Genomic DNA, 19,657 nt, shown 5'->3' with positions numbered 1-19,657 from the left:
TTAGGCTGGCAAGGTGGCAGTAAGGGGTGACTAGGCTGGCGGGGAGGCAATTGGGGGTGACCAGGTAGATGAGCGATTAGGAGCCAGCAGTCCAGGATTGTTAGAGGGATGTCCGACTGCTGGTTTAAGCCCCATCCCCGGGATCGGGCCTAAACCAGCATTTGGACATTCTCCGAGGGGTCCCGGATTGGAGAGGGTGCAGGCTGGGCTGAGGGGACTCCTCTCCCCACCCCCCGTGCATGAATTTCGTGCACCGGGCCTCTAGTCATCACATAATATTGCTATGAAATGTATGCAGTGTTCTCTGATTATTAACTAAGCTCTTAGTGTGCCACTACTTCACTTTACTTTCTACATTAGTTTATATTATTTTCATTTTCCTTTGATGTTCTTGTCTTACATTATTACTTCTCTTTATCATATGTCTTCACTTTCGTTATTGATTGGACTTTTACCTCTCATTGATTTTAGATGTTCACAAAATACTCAGCTCTTTTGTCATGCAAGCTTTTACTGATAGATGATAATCAAATAAAGTTAATGTCTTCTTTTTAATTTTTCTTAACACAACTTAGTGAAAGTATGAGCATGGATTTTTGTACTCAATATGCTTAAAATTATACCACTACTAAAAAGACTGCTACTGTTTATTTATTTTTTAGGAGTAGTGAAGAAGTTCTTACTGCAGAAGATTGTGAAAATGTCTATCATCTGGTGTATTCAGCTCACCGGCCAGTAGCAGTAGCAGCTGGAGAATTTCTCTACAAAAAGTAAATGTTTTTCTGTTATTATTTCCTTTAAAAGTTTCGATTTCCCGTCTCCAATTCCTTTAATTTATTTAAGTTAAATCTTTAAAGGGGAATTGTACCAATTTTTTTATGGATATTCTTAAAAATGTACCTAACTGTATCACAATGTTAAAAACTTTTCCTAATTTTTCACTTTTACTCTGATGTCAGCTTCCAAAAAAATGCTTAATTTTGGGGTGAAACATTTATTTTAAAGAGTATATGATGTAAAACATTCACTCTGCAGTTTTCTATTTGTTACTATCATGTGTTCTCTCTTTTTTATTTATAAAGAAAAACAACCACGATATCCATAGAGAGAGGCCACTAAGTCCAGACTTTGGAAAAATTATATAAGAAGGATAGAAGGGAAATGCATGTTCAGTTTAAGAATATTTATCATAGATTTATATGCATAAATGGTATAGGTTAGTTATTGTGTTGCTTTTATAAAAGGAAATGGTTGCATAAAAGCAAGATTTATAAAAATAATTCATAACTATGAAGTTAAGAGAGCTGGGAAGTACCATCAAGTGTGAAATTATGTACTTGAGTATAATGTTGTACAGTATTACACCTAACTACCTTCCAATTACTCCTTTGTTAGGTGCTTACATATGGAATCCAGACTTTTTAAATTAGGAAATATTGTTTTTTTGTTTTAAACGTAAATATTTTGCCTTGGTTTGCAGGCTCTTCAGTCGTAGAGATCCAGAGGAGGATGGAGTCATGAAAAGAAGGGGACGACAAGGCCCAAATGCCAACCTTGTTAAGACCTTGGTATTTTTCTTCCTGGAAAGTGAGGTTAGTTGATGTTCATTTTCAACTTATGCCAGTTTTTTTAAGGATATTCCTTTTATGTTCATGCAGGATGTTGGTCTGTATATTTTTTATTTGTAATGTTTTTGACAGGTTTTCATATCAGTAATATTGATCCTCTAAAATCAATTGGGAATCTTTAGGGTTATTTCAACTTTACAGTATAAAGGGAAATATTTTGCTTATATATTGAATTAAGTATACATGTATTTTGTTTTATGTAACCATAATCACTCCCATTCAGTTAAAGTTTGTAGTATCATATATATATATATATATATACACACACACACACACACACACACACACACACACATATATGTATATATGTAAGACTAAGTGTCCGTTTGTCCTGACCAGTAGCTATGATGCTCACTGACCACCAGAGGCCAGACACTCAATGCAGGAACTGCCATGACGCACATTGGCCATCTATACTAATAAAAGGGTAATACGCTAATTAGACCGGACATCTTCCGTACGTCCTTCCAGACAAAGCCATGATGGCATGGACCGAGGCACAGGTGGTTGGGGGTGAATTAGGCTGGCAGGGGAGGGCAGTTAGGGGCGATCAGGCAGGCAGGGGAGTGGTTAGGGGCAATCAGGCCGGCAAGGGAGCGGTTAGGGGTGATCAGGCAGGCAGGCAGAGGCGGTTAGGGGCGATCAGGCAGGCAGGTAGAGGGGTTAGGGGCGATCAGACAGACAGGCAGGTCAGCGGTTAGCCAGCGGTCCTGGATTGGAGAGGGTGCAGGCCGGGCTGAGCCCCCCCCCCCCCCATGAATTTCATGCACTGGGCCTCTAATTTAAAAATAAAAGGCACCAAAGAACTCGCGCTGACAAACCAACACTCAGCTTTCTCCAAGTGGGACATAGGCCCTGCCACCACCCCAGAGCAATACCCCGCCAACCCTGGCAAGACCCCATGATGCAAAATGTGGCCCCCAGTCCAGCCCAGAAAAGGTTGCTATGGGTGCCGGGTAATGACATCACATAGCAACGCCTGGCTTCCTCTCCCTCATGACTAGCCTCCTTGCAGTTTCTTCAGCCCAGGAACCTGACTTGCTTTATAGCCAGGTGCAAACATTTTACACTTGAACCAAATGTTTGTGAAGCGTTTTCCCATGCCTCATCTCATTTGATCCTCACAGAAGTCCTAGAGTATATAGATAAGAGACTTGGTAGAATCCTTTTTTTTTTTTTTTCAATTAGCCAGAAAATGGAGATTTAGAAACTTGACCCGACTGAAAAGAAGAAAGAAATGGTGGAGCTTGAAAATGACCAGGTTTTCTCACTGCTCAGAATACACTGAGTAGCCAGATTATTATGATCTCTGAACGCATAATAATCTGGCCACTCAGTGTATATCCTATATAATAAAAGGCTAATATGCAAATTTTCCCCTCCACCAGGAGTTCGACCAGCAGGCAGGCCAGCCAACCTCCCATGTCCCCTCCCCTGGCCCGGCTGGCCGGACCCCACCCATGCACGAACTCATGCACTGGGCCTCTAATACACACACACACACACACACACACACACACACACACACACATACACACACACACTGAGTGGCCAGATTATTATGCGTTCAGAGATCATAATAACATGGCCACTCTGTGTACAGTCAAACACTGCTGCAGTTAAATATTTTACCCTTTGTTCTCCCTGCGTGATCTACAATAATAATCTGCTTCATGTTGATATTTACTGCTGTGTTGCTGACAATTACCTGAAAGAGATCTTGGGGTGCTTCACAGGGCTGGAAAAAGTTTAGCTAAATCAGAAAGCAGATCTAACTAAGCAAGTTTATTCTATATATATAAAAGGCTAAGTTCACACACGCATGAGCGATACATATAAAGCTCTCGCTGGCGTCAATCACACGCATGTGTTTCTATCTGTCATTGTTGATCATGAATTTGGTTGACACTATTATAGAGAAAGGGTGAATAGCGGTATTAAAATATTTCTTCTAATTAATTTCCTTTCAATGTGCATGAATCTGTGCACTGGGACACTACTATTTTATAATTGAGAACAGTTAACTCATGTAATATTACTTCCAATTAGGCTATCAATATGCATGCATGTAATATTTTCAAAAATAATTTTCATGTTAATGATTATTATAAGAAATGTCTAATGCTACTACCTAGCAAGGTTTACTTATACACACCAAGCTAAGGCAATTTTTCTCTGTCCTTTCTTCCATCTGAACTCAAAAGCAGATTGCTATTTGCGTTTGTACATGGTGTCCACAAAGCTTCCTTTCTTTTGAGTTTAGGCTAGTATGCTGTTTGTTTAAGTGTACCTTGCTCTTTTTTAATTAGTTACATGAGCATGCAGCATACCTTGTGGATAGCATGTGGGACTGTGCTACTGAGCTGCTGAAAGACTGGGAATGTATGAATAGCTTGTTGCTGGAGGAGCCACTTAGTGGAGAGGAAGGTAAGGATGTTTAATTATGATATTTTTATTGTCCAGACAGTTTTGAAAATAGGTTTTACTTAGTCCATTTGTTTATTTTTGTGTTAAAATAATTGAGTGAAAATCTTAGGTTGTGAATAATTCTGTTTTCATACACATGAATTTTATGCTATATAGATAGGTGTATTTGCCATCAACATTCTTGAAAAAATTTTTTTTTTTGGAATCTGGGTTCATATGTTCTTTGCTCAAATTGTGAACCAGTGGTATACAGATTTGTAATTTTTAGGAAGGTGTAACTTGTTTGGATCTTTTCTGTGATACAGTAATGGTATTTTCTTTATATATTAGGTCTATCACTAGCAGAAGGAGCTCTTATGTAATAATTATAAATGTCATTTAGGGAAAATAAATAGATTAACTCTGATTTTTTTTCCAGCACTGACAGACAGACAAGAGAGTGCTCTGATTGAAATAATGCTTTGTACCATCAGACAAGCTGCTGAATGTCATCCTCCTGTGGGAAGAGGGACAGGAAAAAGAGTATGCCAATACATTTTTAGTATTCTAAACTATGTCTTTTTTTCAATATCATTTATAAAGTTACATTTGTAACTATAGAATCAAATTTTAAAATCTTATATTTTATTATTCAGATGATCTTTGCTTGTAAATATATGTTTGAAGTAAATTTTACAACATTAGCAATTTGGGAAATTTCTTCCATAAGATACTTTGTTAGTTACTGTAGAGATACAGTGATTGACAGGTCTTGCCTTTAAGACTGAATATAGTGCACTGTTTTAGAATGGTGTTTGTCTTTCCTGGTTTATTTTTAGATTTGCTTTAAATTTTTTTATTGATTGAGAGAGAGAGAGGGAGAGAGGGAGACTGATTTGTTGTCCTCTCATTTATTGATTGGCTGATTCTTTTATGTGCCCTGACCGGGGAGATCGAACCTACAATCTTGGCATATTGGGATGACACTCTAACCACCTTAGATAGTTTGCCAAGGGCTTTAGATTTGCTTTTAATGAATAAAACATAATTATTAATTAAAATGGGGAAATTCCTCCTCTGGCTGTGTGGCTTAGCTGGTTTCGCATTGTCTCATGCATCAACGGGGTTGGATTCCCCCTGAGGGCACTTGCCTAGTTGTGGGCTCTATCCCCAGTGGGGGGCCGTGCAGGAGGCAGCTGTTGGATGTCTCGCTCTCACATCTATGTTTCTCTCTCTCCTCTTTTCTTTTCTCTCTAACAATCAATTCTAAAGAAAAATAAATAACAAATCAATTCTAAAATATATTTAAAATGGGGAAATTCCTGTTTCCTGGGATTAGATTTTAATGTATTATTGCAAAGTTCACATATATTTGTATTGTAGACCAACAATTACATAGGCTTTCAAGCTTTTTTGATTGTGAAGCACAGAAATACAATTTTATATTATGACCTAGTACATATCTATATATGTGTTTTTGTGTGTAACTAAAAGAAATTTCATCAAATAATGAAACTCAGAGTATGTGATGTATTCTATTTTCTTTTGTTTCCTTTCTGTTTTTTAATTACTGGTAGTAATTTTTTTTTAAACACTTAATTCTTGCTTTTATTGAATTGAAACAAGCATATAATCTAACAGTCCAAAAAGCAATGACAGGGTTTTAATGGTGCCTAGCCAATTTTCAGGACCCTGTTTTGTACCCTAGAACTATCTACTTTCAATTCATACTGTCTCTTTTTGAATACACTTCTGTATTTCCATGCTTATACTACTCTCTCACAACAGTAATGATTAACTTCCTATTATGATAGATTGTCATTTACCTCTGAAATCTGTCCCTTCTCATTCCCACCCAAATCACCAACTTTTGGTTAAAATAATAATTCACATATTATTACTATATAAATATTGTTCTCTGATAGCTGCTAGTCTGGTAGTGACTTATTATGTTGAATTCATGACCCATGGTTCATGATCTGCAGTTTAGAGTAGGATGAAATGCTATTCAATCCTATTATTATGTAAGCTCCTAAACTATATTTTCTGTTCCTAACAGCTGCTTCTTGGTTAATCTAATTGGGTATTGATTTTGCCTCTAGAGCTATTCAAAGTTGTTTTTTTGTGTGTGGTTGTTAATTTAGGTGGCTTTTTTTTTCTTATAATGTGCAAGTTATTCTCTTTGTCACTTTTGGCTTTCAAGTTTTATAGTAGAAATTTTTGTATCCATCATCTAAAATTTACTTTTATTATTTATTTTGTTTATCTTAAACTAGAGAGTACCTAACGGTTGTCAGTGGCTTAGTACTTATAAATGTTGTGTTACCTTTAGGTGCTGACAGCGAAGGAGAAGAAGACCCAGTTGGATGATAGGACAAAAATCACTGAACTTTTTGCTGTGGCCCTTCCTCAGTTATTAGCTAAAGTAAGTTTATGTCAATATCAGAATGTTACTAAGAAATGACAGATCTTGTTTGGAAATGTCACACAGAATTTTATTGTAATGTTTACCATTATTGTGATATTTTTAATTTTTTTTTAATTTCAAAGTACTCTGTAGATGCAGAAAAGGTGACTAACTTGTTGCAGTTGCCTCAATACTTTGACTTGGAAATATATACCACTGGACGATTAGAAAAGGTATGCTGTTTTCTGTGTATTAAAACACCTTGGAAAGGTATATAGTTAATCCCATCACATTGTTTTAAACTATTTTTTAAAATATATTTATAACTTCTAATATGTAAGGAAACATACCTTACATGTCTTCTGTATTTTATTAAATTGGATTTCGAGAATGGCACTAATGAGGCTTCCCCTTGATTCATATGCACAGCCATACTCTCATTCCTAACCATTATGTGACTATCAATGATTATTTACAGAGATTGGGGGTGGGTAACAGGACAATAACAATTACAAAAAGAAAGCAGCTAATATCCATTGAATATTTTTACTTTCCAGGAACTGTTGTAAGTTATTTATGTGTTAAAATTCTCATCAGAGCCCTATGAAACGGTCATATTATTCTTGTTAATGTTAAGGAAATAAGTATGGGTGGATCAGTGCATTTATTTACCATGACTAGAAAAACACCACAAAATGTATGTCCTACCTGCAGAGTTACTTTATTTTAAGCTTTTTACCATCATAGTGTACTTGCTTTATGCCTACCATATATACATTCGTTTTAATGGAAAAAAAACAACAACAAAACTTTGATTTTGCAGCATTTGGATGCCTTATTACGACAGATCCGGAATATTGTAGAGAAGCACACAGATACAGATGTTTTGGAAGCATGTTCTAAAACTTATCATGCTCTCTGTAATGAAGAGTTTACAATCTTCAACAGAGTAGATATTTCAAGAAGTCAACTGATAGACGAGTTGGCGGATAAATTTAACCGGCTCCTTGAAGATTTTCTGCAAGAGGTATATATTACAAGTATTTTGTCAGTTGGGCCTCCTCCCCTTCAGTAACTGAATTATTCACCTTTCCTGGTGATAGTCCCTAGCAGTATGTTGAGAAGATGTTCATACTTTTTGTTCTATGATTCATTATGCTACTATTACTCCTCCACCAACATAGGAAGATAGTAAAAATCTGTGACTTGGGGGAAGGTGAATGCAAAACTAACATCTTTTTATTTTATTTTATTTTAAATGATCTGGAAAGTTGACAGGGTTTAGTTGAATATGAGGCTATTATGGAACAGGGTGTTAATGAAACAGAAAAGTAGAGCTAGCCTCTGGCCATGCAGTCTCAAAAGTAGGGTCTTTCTTAGTGTATAGTCTTTGATATCATAAAACTTTGAGGAACTGCTGTTAATACCCACTGTCAAATTTTGGGTTTTGGATGTTCTATCTATTGTATTTCTAAAGAGGCTTAAAGCACGCCACTCAAACACACTTGTATTTTTATTGTCATTTTTATCATCTCTGGAAATATATTTAACAGTCTAATGGATTTGCATACAATAAAAATTTAGACTTCTAAAATTAATGTATTTAAGCCTTTTCAACATCACTTTTATCATTAATGCTGCAAATTCATAGGGACTTTGTAATTTTCAGGTTTCTTGTTTTAGAATTCTTTAACGTTCTTTTTGTTTATGTGTAATGTTGCATGCTTACTAATTTTTGCTTAATTGGCAGTTTGTTCAAATATTTTGGTGTACAATGATCACATTATTAGTTAAAAATTTTAATGGCTGTATTCTTCCCTGGGTATGATTGTTATTAGGACAAGATAATTTAAAATCAACCAGTATTTTGTTCATTAAGTTTAATTACTTTGTAGAAAAATTAAAGTTTAAAAACAACTAAGCATTTTTTGAGAGACCCAGGGTTTGATACAGTAAGTTGGGTAGTATTTAACAAACTATAAGTTTCATGTATTAAGACTCATACAATTTTCAAAAACTTAAGTCACTCTAAATTGTAAAGTTGATATCCAGAAAGGACTAGCATGCCTAGTCCTTACTCAGAGCTTTCCCCCCAAATTAATTGTGATTGGTCTGATACATCTTTCTTGAGTGCTCTATTTCTTTTGTGTAGGTTTTGTCCTTTAGGTGTTATCTTTATGATCTTTTGCTTGTCCTCTGATATACTTTTCTTTATTGTCCTTATGTATTTGTTACTGTGAAAGAGCAGATGTCTTCATAGTTTTGTGTCTAGGTTACAGGAAGGAAAAAGTGAGAATGTCACTCACTTTTTCTCTCTTGTATAATGTACTTGTGATAACAACTGTGTCACTTCATTCCAGGCATATTGCTTTAAATTTAGCCAGATTTAGGTATTGACTGGCACAGTTAATATGTGGTTTTTATTAGTTTATTCTTTCTTTTCAAGGTAGTGTCGCCAATGTGATAGCCTGAAGTGTTTTACTTCGGTGGTTATTAATGTTTAATATTGTATAATTAATATTCATAGGGTGAAGAACCTGATGAAGATGATGCATACCAGGTATTGTCAACATTGAAAAGAATCACTGCTTTTCATAAGTAAGTTGAATCTTAAAGTTTCTGTTTTCTTAAAACTGTAGCAAAACCAACTTGCATATTTTGAGGTTATAAAGCTATCAAATTCATTGCTAAGTTTCTTGTACTTTTTGGGGAAAAGTACTTGAATTGGATAATCACTGAAAAATTATGAACTAATATACTTGTAAAGAAATACACATTTTTTGCTGTTGTGGTGCATCTTAAAAAGTTTGATATATTTTAACAACATTCTGTTAATACTCAAGTCCAAAACAAATGTGATTAAGCTTAACTTTTTAATATAACTTAATTCTTTTTTACAGTGCCCATGACCTTTCAAAGTGGGATTTGTTTGCTTGTAATTACAAACTGTTGAAAACCGGAATTGAAAATGGAGACATGCCTGAGCAGGTTGTTATTATTTACAAGTTTTATACTTAACTTTGAGAATGAAGAATTGTAACTTTAATTTTAACTTTATTTTCTTGGGTTTTTTTACAGATCGTTATTCATGCACTGCAATGTACTCACTATGTAATCCTTTGGCAGCTTGCAAAGATAACTGAAAGCAGCTCTACAAAGGTTGGTGGCAGTTCATTGGAGTTTTTATTAATGTAATTAACTATTTTGCGCAAGCTTATGCATTTAATAGGACCAATTTATTTTGGTAAAGTCTTGCTTACTTCTGATCTACTGTTTAGGCATGTATACTTTAAAAAATAATCTTATTTGTAGTTTGATGTGTATGGATTGAAAACTTGTTTTGCTTCAGAGTATGATTTATAATTAAAAATTGTTCACATTTGAAGGTGGCACAATTTATGGGTTTCCATATTACCCTCAAAAGTATTGAGTACTTTTTTGAGAAACATAAATTTTGTAAATGATGACCAAGAATCTTTGAAACAAGCAGATGCAGCTGTTAGATTACATAAATTGATGATAACAAGCCAGTTGCCTTGGTATTGTTTTAGGATCATCTCAGAATCTCTCTGTTCCAAATTGGTAAATCACTTTCTGTTTGAGTGTGATGTTCCAGCTACTATGTCTTAGAACTTTCAAAAATTTTACCCGTAATGATAATTCTTGGTGTGTTGTTTGATAACTGAACTAAATAGTACTGTCTTTCCATTTGTAAATTGTTTGCTTGAAACATTATACAGCCCTAGCTGGTATGGCTCAGTTGGCCTAAGAATTGAAGGGTTCTGGGTTTGATTCCAGTAAAGGGCACATGCCCGGGTTGTGGGCTAGATCCCCATTAGGGGGCGTACAGGAGGCAGCCAATCAATGATTCTCTCTCATCATTGATATATTTATATTTCTCTCTCTCACTCTCCCTTCCTCTCTGAAATCAATAAAAAATATTTTTTAAAAAAAAAAAGAAAAACATTGTACTTATTCATAGCAGATGTTGCCTTAAATATTATTTGGGCACATTTTAATAAATATTAAATAGTATCTGGAAGTTACAGAATTAGTTGTTTATAGGTATTTTCCTCATAAAGGAATTCTCTCTTTAAAAACAAAAGATCTAATTGGCTTTATTGAACAATAAATGAATTGGGCAGTATCCCATCTAGTAAATGGAAAGGTGCTCCCAGGAATTCTCTTGATAATAACTTTGTTTTGCATAGAAACCACAGAAAATTTTAAATGCTTAGAATTTCTCTGAGCTCTTTTAAGCACAAGATGCTGTTGTATCAGGAAATGGACATTTCCCCCTTGAAAAAGTAATTCAGTTTTGTTGTTAAAATAGAGTACTTTTTGTCAAAACACCCAAGAATTACCAAGCATATAGTAGAAACAGTGATCATATTAGTAAATATGATTATTCACTTAACGTTGAAAGTATTGCATTAAAAATTAAAATGGGAAAAAGGCAATACTTTTAGTAGAGGAAAAGGGGTAATATGAATGTTACTGAATACAAAATTATTTATGCTGAAGGTTGATTGTGTTTTCTTCACCAAATCAATGTTCAAGTCAAGCCGGTTTTTATTAAACTTGTCTACTACATGTACCAAATATGTACTGATAGTCTGTCATTTGACATTCAGTATCAGAAGATACGTCAAAGGTTATTCCTTAAATTAGTGTGGATCTTTTTTTAAAAATTTCCTGACTGTAATTTTCTATATATATTGATTTCAGAGAGGAAGGAAGAAGGAGAGATGGAAACATCAATGATGAGATAGAATCATTGATTGGCTGCCTCTTGCATGCCCCCCACTGGGGATCGAGCCTGCAACCCGGGCATGTGCCCTGAGCAGGCATCGAACCGTGACTGCCTGGGTTCATAAGTTGATGCTCAACCACTGAGCCATGCCAGCCAGGCCTTAATGATCTTTACAGAATGGTTTTCTATTTTAAATTAACTGGTAAATATTTAGAAATAGAGAAAATACACTAAAAGATTCATCTTTTTAAATAAATATCACTTTATTAGACATATAATTTTTTAAAATTGGAATAATACCTCAAAGCTAATTTTTCAAAAGTACAACCAGTATCCTTCACATAAGAAATGAAAGATGCAGTTCTTTTTTAAATTAATTTCTTCCATTCGTAAGTTGGCCACCTTTCAAATTACAAAGTGAGAATGGAGTATAAATCCTTACTCTTTAAGTATTCTGAGTAATGGATTTATTAATGATAGCCATATATAGAGTTAGATAAGTTTTCTCATTCTGAAGGACCCAGTCCACTTAGAATATTATCCATTAATATACCTGATATTTTGAAGGCTGCAATTTTGAAGAAAATTGGTCTCACATGTTTTTGTTCTCCTTTCTGATAAATAATAAAGAAAACTTAAAATCTAATATATAAGCAGCATTAATATAGTTAAATGTATGATAATGTTTAAGTAATTTAAAATATCTTAAATACTGGATTTTTCACACAGTATTTTTAAATGTGCAATTTTTTTCAAGGAGGACTTGCTGCGTTTAAAGAAACAGATGAGGGTTTTCTGTCAGATATGTCAGCATTATCTGACCAACGTGAATACTACTGTTAAGGAACAGGTTAGTAATTACTATATATAGCAATCTTTTAAAGCAATGTTAATATTTGAACTGAAATAGAAAGTTTAATATACTGATATTGAGCAAAGTAGAAATAACTTATATTCATCCATGTATACCATGCTCAAAAATTAGATTAATGCATTTTTTTCATATTAAGTTTTATAAATTGCATTATAGAGTACTCTCATTGTATTTATTCTATGTTACTGTTTTATTTATGGCACTCTTGGTAAACAGACTCATATATACAAATTAAATATATGAAATTACAAATGTTATTCCTGAAAGTAACAAGTATAACAAGTATTTCTCAGGGAGGAAACCTCCATTTGTTTTTATCATCTCTGAGAATATTATCAGATATTGACATTCCTGCCTATCCTGATTGTGTGAGTTATTTTTTCTTATGTGAACTTTGTCTTCACTCTTATACCCTTGTGATTCCAATACTGCTAACTTTCTCATTCTGGAAATATATTGTTACCTGGTATCATAGGTTGTTTTCCAATCTGTAAAATAAATTCTGATCCTGGGACTAAGAGCCTGTTTAGCTCCAATTCCCTAACAGAGGATTAATCTTTTTTTTTTTTTTTTGACAAATGCTTTTGTGGGGTAGATGGATTTATAATCATTTAACAATAAATATTAATAATGATACAGTCAAAATGCTTATGGTGATTTCAAGGTTTTATGACCATTTCATTTTGCTTAGCCTGTTTTTATTGGGGTAGAGCCCCATTAGTCATTGTAAGTGCTGTTTTCAGCAGCTCATGTTATGTTGGGTACTGTTTGTTCTAATTTAGGGTATATTTACTTCTTAAAGCTACCAAGAAAGTTGTTCAACTACGAAGCTACCAAGTTGTTCAACCCTTTTCTTTTCTCACTTGTCTTTATTTCATTTTTTTAAAAATTAATATTAAACTAATATTAAAGAAATACACGTTGATTGTTACAGCTAAAATGTTAGATATAATACCTAACTGTTGGTCTCAGTTTTCTTATTTTCAACTCCCTTTTGTCCCTTCCATACATACATGCTTGGGCACAAATTAGTTAGAATATATTAAATGGCCAATACCCAATTAATGGTTTTTGTGCATTCTTGCAAAAGTATATTGCCACAATTATTACATTGCTGAATTCTTTCCAGTTTTCAGCATATAATTTTCTACTATAGCAGTAAAGGATTTGGAAATTCAATTTTCATCTCTATAATTCAGATGAAAGGAACAAAATTTCTGAAGATGATAAATTGAGTTTAGATTTTACACTTATAAGAATAGGATTTTAATGAAATATGCACTGATCTAAACTTAACACACAAAATATGCCACCAAGATATTCAACTTATTCCCTGTTTTTTGTTTGTTTGTTTGTTTTTACAGTGTTAACATATAATTTCTTATGTAATTTGTTGTTCAGTTTTTGAAGATGGTTTGGTCATTAAATAGCTTGTGTTCAGTCTTCCTAACAAGCTTCTAGGGCTATATCCTGGTCAGCTCACCTGACCTGCAGTTCACCTAATAAATGAAACCATACTAATCACTTTATATTGTTACTATATATGTATGTTGCAAAAGTTTGTGTAAACTCATATCCAGGTAGCTATAAATTACTTCTGTAGTAGTAAAGTGAGAAGTGACTGAAAGAAGAATTAAATTCATAAACAGAGAAAAGTAAATGTGGTTAGTTCCAAAAAGGTAAAACTATGTTATAATTTGTATTTCTAGCAGTAGTCTTCCTTTAAATGTAATTTCCTATTGACTTTGGCCCTTCCAACAGGTAACTTTTTCGTTATCTTCTGACTTACTTTACCAGTGTTTGACTTCATTTAAAACTCCTGGTAGAGTTTTATTAAGCTCCTTGAGATACAATGTTAGCCTTAAGTTTATGATGATACCTATCAGGTTTGCCTGATTTGTAGTAAGCAGCCCACACTTGGTTATGTTTGTGCTATTTAAGCACCACATATATTGGCACTGAGAGTACTTAAAAAGTACCATAGACTCTGTGATCCCTTTTCTAAGAGGTCTTCTATGAGATATTCATCTCTTTGGTATCATGTTTTTTTCTGCCATTGAAGAAAAGAATGGTACCAAGTTCATGCATTATTTAATATTTGAGAATGTATACCACAAGAGTGTAGGATTTGGAGTCAGAAAACCTGAGGTTGAGTCCTGGCTGCATGTTTTGGTAATGTTAGCATATTACACAAGTCATTTAAAGTTGCTAAAAATAGCCTTGGCCGGTGTCTCTCTGGTTAGAGTTGTGGGTCCTCGCACCAAAGGGTCTTGGGTTCAATTCCTGGTCAAGGGCATGTCCCCGGGTTGCAGGTTCAATCCTGTCTGGGAGCCTGGAGGAGGCAACCAATTGATGTGTCTCTCACATCAAGATGTTTTTGTCTCTCTCTCCCCCTCTCCATCCCTCCCTTCCACTCTCTCTAAAAATCAATGAAAAATATATCCACAGGTGAGAATTAGCAACAAAGGTGCTAAAAATAAAAGAGTATTTGTGAAATTACCTTGCTGTTCGTAAAACATGATGTAAATGTTAGTAGTCATTATTATAGAAATCGCACTCTTAAGATTTCCAGATATAGAAAGTTGGATTCTGTTTTTTTGTTAAATGTGTAGCAGTTGGTGAGAAACCTTGATTTATAGCATACTGTCTTTTTTTTTAAATAGGCCTTCACTATTCTATGTGATATTTTGATGATCTTCAGCCATCAGATTATGACAGGAGGGCGTGACATGTTAGAGCCATTAGTTTACACCCCTGATTCATCATTGCAGTCTGAGTTGCTCAGCTTTATTCTGGATCATGTCTTCATTGAACAGGATGATGATAATAACAGTGCAGGTAATTTTATTGCTAGCATTTTGTTAAATCTGTATATCTACCATAAATCAAATTTAAGTAACAATGACCTAAAGTTTAAAGGACATTTGTGTTAATTTCTTGCAACGTTGTAAAGACAATGTGGTATGACAGAACATAGGTTTTGGAGCAGATCTTTGCTTCTCACTCGCCTTGACCCTGCTTTTCTAATTTATAGCTACCTTTACAGCATTGTGTGAATTGACTAAATTGATCAAAGTGACTAGTACAGTGCCTGGGCATATAGGTATTCAATGAAATTTATGCCCTCTTTTCCTTAATCATTAGTAATACCGATATTCAGGTAATTTGAGCAGAATAAAGTCTTTAAGTGATGTTTTGTTGTATATTTTCATAAAGTAGGTTTTTATATTTTAGTGAGGACATTAAACTATGTAATTTCTCAATGTTAGAAATGTTTGAAACTATTCTGTACGTCTGGGGTGGTATAGAATATTCACAGGAAAATATTAACACCAGACTTGCCTAGGGTTAAGTTACTCTTCACACCCTAATTGCATACACAGTGCCTTAAAGCAAGAAAAGGTCATGCAAAAACAAATACGATTTAGTGGCTTCTTTATGATTTTTTTTTAATCAAATGCTTAATGATACTTCACTATTTTTTTTTTTTACCTGAAGTGCCTTTTGGTGTCCTTTATCCATTTTTCGTGTGTGTGTGTGAGATATGTAATTTATTTATTTATTTAAATAAATCTTCATTGTTCAGATTATTGCAGTTGTTCCTCTTTTTTCCACCCATAGCTCCCCTCCACCCAGTTCCCACCCCACTCCCTGCCCTTACCGCCCCCCCACTGTCCTCATCCATAGGTGTATGATTTTTGTTCAGTTTCTTCCTACACCCCCACACCCTCTTCCCCCCGAGAATTGTCAGTCCACTCCCTTTCTATGCCCCTGATTCTATTCTATTCACCAGTTTATTCTGTTCATCAGATTTTTTATTCACTTGATTTTTAGATTCACTTGTTGATAGATAAGTATTTGTTGTCACTTTGTTGTTCACAATTTTATCTTTTACCTTTTTCTTCTTCTTCCTCTTCTTAAAGAATACCCTTCAGCATTTCATATAATACTGGTTTGGCAGTGATGAACTCCTTTAGCTTTTTCTTATCTGTGAAGCTCTTTATCTGACCTTCAATTCTAAATGATAGCTTTGCTGGGTAGAGTATTCTTGGTTTAGGTTCTTGCTATTCATCACTTTGAATATTTCTTGCCACTCCCTTCTGGCCTGCATAGTTTCTGTTGAGAAATCCCTTGTAGGTAACTTTTTCTCTTGCTGCTTTTAATTTTCTCTCTTTGTCTTTTGTCCTTGGCACTTTAATTATGATGTGTCTTGGTTTGGTCCTCTTTGGTTTCCTCTTGTTTGGGGTTCTCTGCGCTTCCTGGACCTTTAGGTCTATTTCTTTCACCAGGTAGAGGAAGTTTTCTGTCATTTCTTCAAATAGTTTTTCAATATTTTGCTCTTTCTTCTTCTGGTATCCCTATGATTTGGATGTTGGTATGTTTGAAGTTGTCCCAGAGGCTCCTTGCACTATCTTCATATTTTTGGATTTTTTTTTCATTTTGCTTTTCCCGTTGGGTGTTTTTTGCTTCTTTGTATTTCAAATCTTTGACTTGATTCTTGGGATCCTCTAGTCTGCTGTTGGATCTCTGTATATTATTCTTTATTTCAGTCAGTGTATGCTTAATTTCTAATTGGTCCTTTTTCATATCCTTGAGGGTCTCACTATATTTCTCGGAGGTTTTTAGCAGATTCGTGAGTAACCTTATAACCGTGGTTTTGAACTCTATATCCAGTAGTTTGCTTTCCTCCATTTCTTTCATTTGTGACCTGTTTCTTTGTCTCTGCATTTTGGCTGCTTCCCTGAGTTGATAGAGTGGTTTTGTGGGTTAGGTGTCTTATAGGGCCCAGTGGCTCAGCCTCCCTAATTTCTTGAGGTGGACACTCTTGGTGCACCCCTTTGTGGGCTGTGTGCACAGTCTTGTTGTAGTTAAGCCTTGATTGTTGTTGGTATCACTGGGAGGAACTGACCTCCAGGCCAATTGGCTGTGAGGATCAGCTGTGTCTATGATGGGTGAACTTCTGTTCTGGAGACACCCTTATGGGGCAGGACTTGCTTCAGTGGGGCTTTGGTGCTCAGTAAGTCTGCCCCCTGAGTGTGTCTCTTATGGATGTGAAGAGTTGTAATCTGGATGGTCTCACTCTGACCACTGGGTACACTGGCTCTTGGATCTCCAAGGAGGTACAAAGTCAGCCACTGCCTGAGGCCACCCAGCAGGAGCTACAGAGAGATCTGCAGATTCCTCTTCTTTGTTTGGGGTTTGGAGGGGCCCAGATGAGGCCCAGCTCTGAAGCAATGCAAGCTGCTGTCGAGCCTTGGGCCTTCTTTTGGAAGCTTTGGGGCTCTCTGACCCAGCTGCAATTTGTTAGGTTTTAAAGGCCAGCCTCTGCCCACAGCTTGGGTGGGATTGTAAATTTGATAGGGTGGGGTCTCGGGGTGGAGCAAACATTAATGGCTGCCAGTCAGCCCTGTCCCGAAGAGGCCCCTGGGTCTCTGTGTCCCATGGCACTGTGTAGGAACAATGATTGCTGCAAGCACCTCTGAGAGAAAGCTGTCCTCGTGTTCCGGCCCGAGGCCAGACAGCCCAGTTTGTCTCTGTATGAGTCTGGGTCCCCAGAGTCTCACCTGGAACTGGAGTTCGGAGCATTTGGGAACTTGTATCTCCCTCCAGATTGAAAAAGACAACAGCGAACCCATTTGCCAGCCCCTTTCGCGTGTGCCTCTGTACCTCCTCACTTTCACACCTCCGCACCTCCTACCAGACTCAATGTGCTTTTCTCTTTCCTTCTAGTTGTAGAATTTCCACTCAGCCAGCCTTCTTGTGGTTCTGGATGATATTCGTTTTGTCTTTTAGTTGTTTTGATATGGTTTTGCGTGGCAGCAAGTTCAGGTGTTTACCTATGCCGCCATCTTGGTTGTCTTTATTTTTTTACGCTTTAAACATTTTTAAATGTTTACTATTTCACTTTACATTTAATAATATTTTGTATCAGTTTCAGGTGTACAGCATGGTGATTAGCAAGTCATATACTTTACATAGTGTTCCCCCTGATATTCCCAGTAACCCCCTGGAACCATACATAGTTATTACAATGTTATTGACTGTATTCCCTATGCTGTACTTTGGTACTCCAATCTTCACTTCTCAATCCCTTAACCTTTTTTTTTTAATTTAAATTTCATTTTATTGCTTAAAGTATTACAAAGAGTAGTACATATATCTCCTTTTTTCCCCCATTGACCTTCCCCCTGTCTCCCCTACCCCCCAGTATAGTGATAGGCAACCTTTAGAGCGTGGTGTTTCAAACTTCGCCAAAAAACTGAGCATAACTCGGGTAGTGTGTCACTTTGAGGAAAAAACATTATTTCGCAAATGTTTCATCCTCAGGAGCATCCTCGGCATGCGGCCGCCGCATGTCATCAGAAATGGCTATGCGTGTCAGTGCTGACACGCGTGTCATAGGTTCGCCATCACTGCCCCAGTACCTTGCTTTCATTAATTATGCTTATATGCATGCATACAAGTCCTTCGGTTGATCTCTTATCCCCCCCTCCCCAACCCTCCCCAGCCTTCCCACTGTAGTTTGACAGTGTGTTTGATGCTGCTCTGCCTCTGTATCTATTTTGTTCATCAGTTTATAATGTTCTTTATTATCCATAAGTGAGTGAGATCATGTGGTATTTTTCTTTCATTGACTGGCTTATTTCACTTAACATAATGCTCTCCAGTTCCATCCATGCTGTTGCAAATGGTAAGAATTCCTTCTTTTTTACAGCAGCATAGTATTCCATTGTGTAGATGTACCACAGTTTTCTAATCCATTCATCTGCTGATGAATTTCTGGGTTTGTTTTTAACTTGAAGGATAATATCGTGTGTGTGTGTGTGTGTGTGTGTGTGTGTGTGTGTGTGTATCCTTACGGAAACTGACATAACACTCTAAAACAGCATTTCAATAAATATATGTAATTCTAGACAGGGTTCAAAATTCTGAATATCTCAGTAATTCAGTCTCTAGGGGATAAAAAGTCTATATATCTTTAGGTCCAGAGAGCAATATTAACAACTTTGTTTATAAATCTGTTATAATCACATTCTCATTAAGGAAAAACTAGCTCATGTATTCAGTGCAGTCTTCTTAAAAAGTAAACTATTTTTTAGCTTCTAAGCAAATACTTTGTTCTAGAAAATGCACAGTGATAACAAAACTTTTCCTGATGGCCTGTCTAAAATTGCTATTATCAAAATTTGTTTTTAACTTATTACCAGTTATCAAGGATTATCAGAGACAGGGTGAAGTAAATACTTGTTTAAAAGAACATTTTTCTTTTACACACAAATTTTTTTTTAATATTTTGAATCTTACATTGAAGTCTTGACAGGATATGCACCCTCTGTTCACCAAAGAGGAAATATAAATGGCTAAATAAATGCAAGAAAAACTTCACTGATAACCAAAGAAATGTTAATCAATATAAGGTGGTGTGGTTTTTTTTAAGTAACTTTATTTGTAATATTTATCTAGAGGGAAATTCTTTACATAGCTTTTTATGTAAAAGGCTTTATCATAACTTTATTTTCAGTATCAAGGAATTAGAAACAATCCTTTGGCAGTAAATGGAGGCTATAGTCTGTCCCCTTGATAACTGA

At 35.5% G+C, this 19,657-nt stretch overlaps 1 protein-coding gene across 11 annotated transcripts in view; it reads left to right on the top strand.

Moving 5' to 3' along the window:
- Positions 1-19,657, top strand: part of STAG2 (STAG2 cohesin complex component) — a 157,290-nt gene that overhangs the window by 107,106 nt on the left and 30,527 nt on the right. For all 11 annotated transcript variants that reach the window (XM_079765723.1, XM_079765718.1, XM_079765719.1 and 8 more), the window contains 12 exons: positions 663-770; positions 1,481-1,592; positions 3,938-4,055; positions 4,474-4,577; positions 6,367-6,459; positions 6,585-6,674; positions 7,265-7,468; positions 8,969-9,039; positions 9,342-9,429; positions 9,520-9,600; positions 11,952-12,044; positions 14,732-14,906. In XM_079765723.1, the coding sequence (XP_079621849.1) occupies positions 663-770; positions 1,481-1,592; positions 3,938-4,055; positions 4,474-4,577; positions 6,367-6,459; positions 6,585-6,674; positions 7,265-7,468; positions 8,969-9,039; positions 9,342-9,429; positions 9,520-9,600; positions 11,952-12,044; positions 14,732-14,906 (1,337 nt within the window). The remainder of the gene's footprint in view (positions 1-662; positions 771-1,480; positions 1,593-3,937; positions 4,056-4,473; positions 4,578-6,366; positions 6,460-6,584; positions 6,675-7,264; positions 7,469-8,968; positions 9,040-9,341; positions 9,430-9,519; positions 9,601-11,951; positions 12,045-14,731; positions 14,907-19,657) is intronic.

This window comes from Cnephaeus nilssonii, assembly GCF_951640355.1.
Source record: "Cnephaeus nilssonii genome assembly, chromosome: X".
Classification (NCBI taxonomy): Eukaryota; Metazoa; Chordata; class Mammalia; order Chiroptera; family Vespertilionidae; genus Cnephaeus; species Cnephaeus nilssonii.
The sequence above is the reverse complement of the archived record's forward strand: the minus strand, read 5'-3'. Positions and strand labels throughout refer to the sequence as shown.